Consider the following 8,783-nt stretch of genomic DNA (forward strand, 5'->3'; position numbering starts at 1 on the left):
AACCTATCCAACGACGTCATTTTTCACTCATGCTTCTAAAAAACAGATTCAAGGAATCGAAGAGGCTTGTCTGAACTTACTTAAAAATCTTGTTGGAGTATCTAAAGTTGATTTAGCCCGCGTGAAGCAGTATTCAAAATCTATTAAGCGTCTAGCCAATCGTCAACACAACAAAAAGATAAAACAACGAATTCTCACACAAAGAGGAGGATTCCTCGGAGTTTTACTACCAGTTCTCGCTACACTTTCAACCTCTTTTAATAAATAATGAAAACATTTGTGATAGTTCCCGAAACCGAATATGCACGTCTTACTATACCATGTCCAACCATACGGACAAAAGCGGCAAATATCGAGGATGCTATCGGTTAAAATTTGCAGCAAAACACAATGCGCGACCCCGTCACAGAAGCTCAACTGGGCAACCGAAACGTACCGTCCGTTATATCACATACCCCTCCAATATCCCCTCCAATGATACAAGACACCGTTCAACGTATTTTACCGGCGCGTCCACAACAATTATCGCGATAAAGTTTTTATCTGCTGCACATCTCGAACGGATTTGAACAGGATTAAATATTGAGCATTCAAAGCGATATCCCGCATACTTTCCCTTGCTTGTAGAAATTTTGTGATAGAAAAACAACAGTGACATTTTTTGTGATGAACGTCTCGGGTGAAAAGCGCTGATGCTTTTGAGTTATTTGAAATTTCATCCATAAGATCATCCAAAATTAATAATGTTGGTATGTTGGGGTTAAAAAAGTACTCATCGAATATCTTGCTTAGATCTGAAACTAACTCAATGGAAGGATGAAATCTTTTAAACGATTCTTGCCACACAACAAAAACATAAACAATTCGCGATGGTGCTGGATAGAAAAACTTTTGTGGATTTTGCAAAAAGTGCATGCTCAGAGTTGACTTTCCAGACATTGTTGGTCCGGAAATATAAATACTGCATGGCGTTTTAAATCGAAAATCAAATGAAATCTCATCCATCTTTGAGAATTGAGGGTAAATTTTGATGTTTGTAGCTACTACCTAAATAGATTACACGGCAGAATTGTAATTTTTTTGTACTTTATTCGTTTCTTCAACAGTGAAAATTCGACACTTTTCGTGATCAAAGTTATCTCGGTGCAAAACTCCCAAAAAACGTTAACACAAAACGGACAGTTTTTTACATGAATAATATGTTAAGTCTACGGAAAACAGAAAACAAAAAACTACCAGATTTGGAATCAGAAAACTACCAAGTCTGGTGTACAAAAAGTGTAAAATTGGAAGATTTGCGAAAAACACAAGTTGCAAAACTGGTAGAAAAGCGTATTTTTGGTCTACGATTGCACAGCTGTGTCCAAATCGGCAAACCAAGCGTTCCACTCCTCAGTGTCTAGTTCGTTATCTATTGCGTCTTTCATCCCCGATGACAATAATTGTCACTTTAGTGTTTTGGTCTATAGTTTCAGGCTTAGTAAGTTGGCAGTAACTTTATTGTAATAACAGAAATGCTAGAATCGAGTCCATAGTTTTACTCTTTCTGTGTTTCATTGCAGAATCTCAGTAGATCTCCACTTGTGGTGAAGTCTGTCTACCTCACGTTTATTCTGAGACTGTCGACATTTTGTGCTGCGGAACTGATCTCACAATTGCATGAATTGAAAGGTACTGTACTGCCTCTTTATTCTCAAGTCACACTGCCATAGTTCGTGGACAATCTTTGTGCGTCATTTGACGAGTTTGTAGACATGAAGAAGAGCCTTCACTCAGCGCACCTGTATACTATCTGTACGAGTAATGCTGTTATTGTCAGGTGACAGCATTTTATTCCAGATTTTGCTTTTAGGTTTGTGATATCCATAACAGTTTGGACTGTGCTTATTAAAAAAACAACTAAAAGGTATGTTATTTAGTGGCTGAATTTTTTCGGTTAATCGTCAGCGCACCTGTATACTTGTTATGGCAGGAATTAGAAAAAAAGAATGGCGGCAGGAGGAGCGATACAGAAGGCCATCGATCTGGTTACTCGCGCAACGGAAGAAGACAAGAAAAAGAATTACTCGGAAGCATTGCGTCTGTATCAGCACGGTGTAGAGTATTTTCTGCACGCCATTAAGTACGAGACAAATGGCGACAAGGCCAAAGAATCAATTCGAGCAAAGTGTACCGAATACTTGGAGAGGGCTGAAAAGCTGAAGGAATATCTGAAAAAGGACAACAAAAAGAAGGCTGTCCCCGCTGGAGATCCGGGCTCAAATAAGGATGATAAGGACAAAGAGGATGACGATGAGGATTCGGAATATAAGAAACTGACAAAAGGCCTGGAAGGTAAAGTGCTCGTGGAGAAGCCGGATATTAAATGGGACGATGTGGCCGGCCTGGAACTGGCCAAAGAATCCCTCAAGGAAGCCGTCATTTTGCCCATTAAATTTCCCCATTTATTCACTGGGAAACGCACCCCGTGGAAAGGTATTCTCCTCTTTGGCCCCCGGGAACGGGTAAATCCTACCTAGCCAAAGCTGTCGCCTCCGAGGCCAACAAATCCACCTTCATTTCCGTATCCAGTGCTGACCTGGTCAGCAAATGGCTGGGTGAGTCAGAGAAGCTGGTCAAGGGCTTGTTCGAGCTGGCCAGGGCCAAGAAGCCTTCCATCATCTTTATTGACGAGATTGACTCACTCTGCAGCTCGAGAAGTGACAATGAGTCGGAATCAGCACGCCGTATCAAGACCGAATTTCTCGTGCAGATGCAGGGCGTGGGTAACAATTCGGAAGGTATCCTTGTTTTGGGCGCCACGAATATTCCATGGGTATTGGATGCCGCTATTCGGCGTCGTTTCGAGAAGAGAATTTACATTCCGCTGCCGGATGAGGGAGCCCGTACCGATATTTTCAAGTTGAACATGGGTAACACCAAGTGCGACTTGTCAGAAGGCGACTTCCGTCAGCTGGGCGCTATGACCGATAGGTATTCTGGAGCGGATATCAGCATTGTGTGTCGGGATGCCCTTATGCAGCCCGTGCGTAAAGTACAAACCGCTACTCATTTTAAGAAAGTTAAAGGACCCTCGCCCGGTGATCCGAATAAAATTGTCGATTTGTATGCACCATGCAGTCCGGGAGAAAGAGGCGCCGTTGAAATGACGTTCCTGGATGTTCCCGGAGATCAGTTGTTGGAGCCGCATATCACAATGAACGACATGGTGCGCTCCATTTCCCAAACCAAACCCGCCGTGACCAGCCATGATTTGCTGAAACTTGAAGAATTCACCAGCGAATACGGGCAGGAAGGATCTTGAGCCAGGGTGGACAAACTGTTTCTTATAATTTTTTATTATGTTTCGGCTATGAAATTCTGCGGATTGTGATACGTGTCAGAGGACTTGCGGGTAATCAGATGACAGCTGGTAAGCTTTCCTCTAATTGTCGCTTTAACACGATTTAATGCTTCTACCGCTTGTTCTCTTTAGTGTGGCTCTTTCTGCATGATTTTTTTCATATTACTGTTTTTGTTAGTTTCAGAAATATTGCGCAGTTTGACGTAGAGCTCGTTAGTTACGTACGTTTTCCAGTATGGCGTTCTGCTGTATTTTAAAATTATGAATTTTAGCGGCGGTTAAATACATTCTGACTTGCGTAATATTGTCAAAACTGCGGTTAACACACCTCTATTAGCATTTTCCATTGCTGAAATTAATATTCCTTCAAAATTTTGTATTTTTTTCTGGCCATTGATAATCAACTCACGAAAATGCCATCCGGCTTAAATACGAGTATCTGATTTATCAAGCTGTAGACGCCGGCAATATTTTGTCCGCATATATTATTGTACAACTATAACACCGAAAAACATGAGAGACCACAAAAATGGTGGTACTAATTATGGATCAGCTCAAATAAAATATCATTCAAATCAGTTAAAACCCGCTGTTAAAACTATGAAACGCATAGGTTAACTCGAGTGTACAAAATCGAATGTTAAAACCTGCACAACAGAAAACCTTTCATCCACGGGAATATTTGCCCCAAATATGCAAAACAAAAACTGATGCGATGAAGAGTAGGCTCATGACTAAGACTGGAACGGGTCCACTGCAAAAAAAGAGAGCAGTGAGTAACACCTCTATGCCCTATGGTGATACCACAGAAAGTGACAGAAACGACGTGCAGATTTAAAAAATTCTGAACGATAGTTTATCAAGTATACGTTGTACTAATTGTTACATTCGGTGGCAATATCAGCGACGTATTGCGAAAAACCAACTTACACTCGCACTCCGGGAGAATCATCAGAGTAAAATCGCCACATGCCACTGGAACCAGCATTTGCAGTTCGCGTTGTACGTGTTCCAGCTGTTCCGGAGCCGCCCGTCTTCCTACAACCACATCAACTATTACGTACCTATCGTGGATAACGGTTTACCATAGCGCTATCAGCAAGTACACATAAGATCACACTATGAAATTGTTCTAAACCTCAAGCGGACAAGCCTGTGTAACCATTTACCTAGCTCTGCCTGCATCTCCGGCTCCTGCTTTGCCACCTGCGGGACGAGTGCCTCCACGCGGAGAGGCTCCAACAGTGGTAGAACTGGCTGGTTTCACCTATTAATAATATATGCGTTTCACAAAGCGAAAAACACGTTCAACTCTTCCGCACATGCAGGAAATCAGACGAAAGCTTTCCTGAAGAATCCAGTGGGTATTAGAAAACTCATATACACTTACCGCCATTTTTTCCGGACGGAAAGCAAATCCACGAGTTCAAGACCCTATGGGAGCAAAATCTCAATTATAAAGCAGAACGGAGTAGCAGCGGAAGTCTCCACCACGATGTTATAAATGCAAATTTCTACTAACTCAAACAATAATCACGTTTTACCCAAGGGCCAAAGCACTTGTTCCAAATCGAACAATGCAACAGATCTCGATATATTAAAGCCTCTTTGCAATCGTAATTGATTTTTAAAAGGAGAATACGAACATAAATATATTTAAATGCCGCGAAACTTGGATAATTTTGCACAATGATAAGCTGCTACGTAAACGCTGGTCTTAAAGACAAGTTAAAGTCAAGGAAATTCGTGCGTACGCGGTGGAACCACAAGAGTTTCGACGTGTTCATTGGTACGATTGGCTGAAATTTAAAACAGCTACCATATACCCAAATGTTATTAAGCCACACCCCATAGTTGCTATCATCGTCACTGCAATGATTTGCTTTGTAACTGGAAAACTTTTCGCTGTCGCGAAGCCAGATTTTAGTTGCATTATTATATGTAATTGTGTACATAATGTCTTTTTCCAAATTTTGATTGAACTTAAAACTTATATAAAAAAATAATTTCATCCTTATATTAAGGTATCGCAGCTGCTTCAAGGATATGTGTAGTTATTAATGGTTTACTAGTACGAGTATAAGGCATTTAATTTGTTGGCAATGAAGCCGGCGGAAGTCGAATGTTAACAGCTGCTAACAGCAACACGATGTTTGTTGTATTTTTCTGGGGTTGGATGTTTTATAGCACAGGTCGACCATACCTAATTGTATAGAGCACTCCACCATCGCACAGGATTAATCAGAAGTGTGGACTTCAAATAAAATCAGCTAGAGAAATGCGCGGCAAGCAACATTAACATCCAAAGCAAACTCCACCTTTATCGTTATAGTTTAGAATTTTATTGTCCTTTGTTGTTTGACCGGAAATCAAAGGGCATACCGAACGCCGCGTGTTTTTAATTAAAAAAAATGAGTTATGTGTTATAAAATAATTCTATAAGATAATATGGCATATTTAATTATGTGAATTTCTGTAAAATATATACAGATACGTAAAAACTGTGTTGATATTATTATGCATAGCACTGCCTTTTTTCTGTTATAATTTTCTAATTAACTTGTCTTCTATTCACAATTAACAATAAGACCTGTACATAAATTTTTAATGTTTGTTCCATGATGGTAAAGGCTGCCCACACAATCTTGATAGAAATCTGTAGTTAATTTTATCAGTGTGATCTCTTCCTTCAGTGACCACGAGATTACCTATAATCAGAACGCAAAAGTTTCTGCTGTAGCGTCTGCATACTATGTACTGTAATGTGTTTGTATTTGGAACTACGAGATTTTGCATTGTGTCTAACCGCGTTGATTGCGCCTGTAGCTAAAATTTTGGCCTGCCACATAGATTCCTAATTAAAACTTTTTTTGAAAAATAAAACTCTTGGTCGTCTTTCTACAGTAGCTAGTGTACAACCGTTTCTCGGCCTATTCTGCTTCCTAAAAATTTACTCTATAGTGCAAAATGCATGCACTATATGGTTAACGCTGGCTCGGACCTTAAATCCGTCTTGTATAACTGCAAAAAATAACTACTCTTGATGAGAAGACGAGACCGGCTGAGACCTCACCAAAGCAAAAATTCCGACGAAGTTAACTTACCGGCAACACGATCATTCCAACAGCAACTGACCACCAAAATTTGTGACCTCGGATTTGTAAATTCCTCGCAATGACGATAACAATTGTGCCGGAGTGGTACGCCGATTTACTACGTCATTTGGAAATTTTCTTTCCGGACACGCTTCCAGTGGGTACTCGATAGTCGATATAACTGATTTTGAGTAATCGGTATTGTAATGGTAGCAGCCTATACGATCTGCTTAACAAAAGCTTTTCGGTAATAGTTCTAGATCGCACTGTTTTTTTATTGGACGAATACAATGCAAATACAGGTGTTTTAATTAAGTAAGGAATGAAAAACTGCAGGATTGCTATTAGGCTTTATTTTTTAGTTATATAATCTCGTCTGGGGAAAATTCAACAAAGATTTGCCGTGGAACGGTATTGAATTCGTTGCAGACCGGTGGCCTCAACCTCGCGTTGTGTTGTGCAGACCGCTACAGGAAGTTCTCCGATGCGGCAGACGGGTGCGTATGATTGTCATGGTGTACAAATTACACCCATAGTAAACCAAATTACATCTTTACATAAAAATTTTGAAATTAATTCCCTACTGTGATCAGTTTTAAGCACTTCGTCCTGCAGCCTTTCTATTTTAGGGATACGCATGCAGACAAGTTTGTCCTTATACTATTACGATTTGGTCATCCGATGACAACATTCTCCGTGAAATGCTGCAACACCATAAAACAATTGAGTGGGACCAAGAGATAATGTTTCACGGTTAGCACTAATTACAATGGAGAAAAATTGAACTAATAACTCAATCAGATTAAGTATCAAAGCATTAATTAATAATCATGGACAACCATGCGCATCTGTAGAAGTATGCTGTATGCACATGCGTAAAAAAGAAGCTTCCGGTACGCTGAGCATTTTTTACCGTATCTGCTGTATGCGTTATTATTTTATAGAAGTACATTATTAATATCTGGCATTTTTCGGATATTCGTATAACTGAAATTAGCTGTACTGAATCGTACTGGTGGGGGGAATATGGAAACTTACAAAATGAAAAATCCGCATCCCCCACCAGTTCTTTCCTTTTTTTACATATGTACGAAAGGAAATTTGCCGGTCGCGGTGCCTACAACAGTTACTGGTGGCGGTGCCTCCCGAGATATTCTTGCATTCTACTTATAATTAATTATTTGCTAGGGATGTTTTTTATTTTTCCAGGCTTATCTTGTCCTTCTCCATTGGAGACGGTTAATGCGGTCTGCCAGAATCTCGGGAGCACCACTGGTAGCGACGAATCGTGGTGCACGGATGTCTACGAGCTGAAAAGTGAAAACCTACCTGTTTGCTCGACGTGAGTAAAACCACTACTCGACGTACTACTCTAATAATGACGAGAAGATTTCAGCTTCCAGTAGAGCCCAATGAAACAATGGTTGTCATTATTAATATTTAATAATAATGAGCATATGAATATAATTATATAGTATAAGTATCTTCGCTCAACACTTGCCGGCCGGCGAATATTTCACCGTCCGTACTCATTAACTGTGTGAAAATACTCGTCAAATGTTCACTCTTCATGTACTTTAGGGATCTTCCTTCTGGATTTGTTTTAACAACATTGACGCAAAAATATGCAGACCAGATAAACAGCGAATGGTATTACGGAGGAGGTACAGCGACAAGAGAGTATCTGCTAGATATTCTGGATCCCAACCGGAAGAATTACCCGAGCGCCGCTGTTGTGGAAACTGCATCGGGCCGCGCGGTGTCGTACATTCTGTATGAAGCGGAAGGAAATTTTGCATTGGGTTACACCGATCCTGACTATCGGAATAAAGGATTTTTTCGGATTGTGAATTATTCACTGGCCAAAACCATGTTTGCAAGGGGCCGCAAGATCATCTACGTGCAGGTGGCTGCTGACAATGATGCTTCACGGAACACATACATGAAATTGGGAGGAAAACGAATAAACAATTGGAAACAGCATTGGTTATTGTACACTCCTCATTCCCTCAATCCACAAGATACTTGCTACCATGTGCTGAATTTTGTGAAAGCATCCCAGAGCAATTAACCGCTAACTAACCATAAATCGCCCCGTATATATCCTTGGCACGACTCCTCGTAGTAATGCTGGTTTTATTCTTGTAAATTTCACTTCCTGCAACGTATTGTACGTCGCTGCGCTTCCGATGATTCCATCGTCAGTTTTGCACTAACGGAAAATTGTATAAAGTATCCAACTGCTGTATGTATTCTTGCTTTATGGATACTGGCCCTTGTGCTTTATTCTTCGCGTGATGGTTTAACATTTACTGTATGTATTTGAAGTTTTAATTGTTAGATAG

General features: G+C 40.4%; 3 protein-coding genes across 4 annotated transcripts; 2 read left to right on the forward strand and 1 right to left on the reverse strand.

Moving 5' to 3' along the window:
* Positions 1-1,329: 1,329 nt before the first annotated feature.
* Positions 1,330-3,664, forward strand: LOC129599210 (vacuolar protein sorting-associated protein 4-like). Its single transcript, XM_055497378.1, is given in 6 exon segments — positions 1,330-1,480; positions 1,563-1,671; positions 1,753-1,794; positions 1,853-1,906; positions 1,973-2,487; positions 2,490-3,664. Coding segments are annotated over 2 exon segments (1,314 nt in total). The 5' UTR covers positions 1,330-1,480; positions 1,563-1,671; positions 1,753-1,794; positions 1,853-1,906; positions 1,973-1,988; the 3' UTR covers positions 3,305-3,664.
* A 116-nt stretch (positions 3,665-3,780) lies between these two features.
* On the reverse strand, positions 3,781-5,013 carry LOC129599231 (protein transport protein Sec61 subunit beta-like). Of its 2 annotated transcripts, none has more exons than XM_055497409.1 (5): positions 4,866-4,966; positions 4,734-4,777; positions 4,513-4,610; positions 4,274-4,381; positions 3,781-4,097 (listed from the first exon to the last, which is right to left on the reverse strand). In XM_055497409.1, exons 2-5 carry the CDS (start codon positions 4,737-4,739, stop codon positions 4,010-4,012), a joined length of 300 nt encoding a protein of 99 aa, XP_055353384.1. In that variant the 5' UTR covers positions 4,740-4,777; positions 4,866-4,966; the 3' UTR covers positions 3,781-4,009. The 2 variants fall into 2 exon arrangements, with proteins under 2 accessions (XP_055353384.1, XP_055353383.1); XM_055497408.1 differs by having other exon boundaries at positions 3,786-4,097; positions 4,888-5,013.
* Positions 5,014-6,052: 1,039 nt separating this feature from the next.
* Positions 6,053-8,528, forward strand: LOC129599223 (uncharacterized). The gene is made up of 5 exons (XM_055497397.1): positions 6,053-6,595; positions 6,801-6,935; positions 7,068-7,191; positions 7,648-7,780; positions 8,020-8,528. The coding sequence occupies exons 1-5, from the start codon at positions 6,518-6,520 to the stop codon at positions 8,507-8,509; spliced, it is 960 nt and encodes a 319-aa protein (XP_055353372.1). The 5' UTR covers positions 6,053-6,517; the 3' UTR covers positions 8,510-8,528.
* The last annotated feature ends 255 nt before the right edge of the window (positions 8,529-8,783 follow it).

Source organism: Paramacrobiotus metropolitanus, unplaced genomic scaffold (assembly GCF_019649055.1).
Source record: "Paramacrobiotus metropolitanus isolate TYO unplaced genomic scaffold, Prichtersi_v1.0 Parri_scaffold0000140, whole genome shotgun sequence".
Lineage (NCBI taxonomy): Eukaryota > Metazoa > Tardigrada > Eutardigrada > Parachela > Macrobiotidae > Paramacrobiotus > Paramacrobiotus metropolitanus.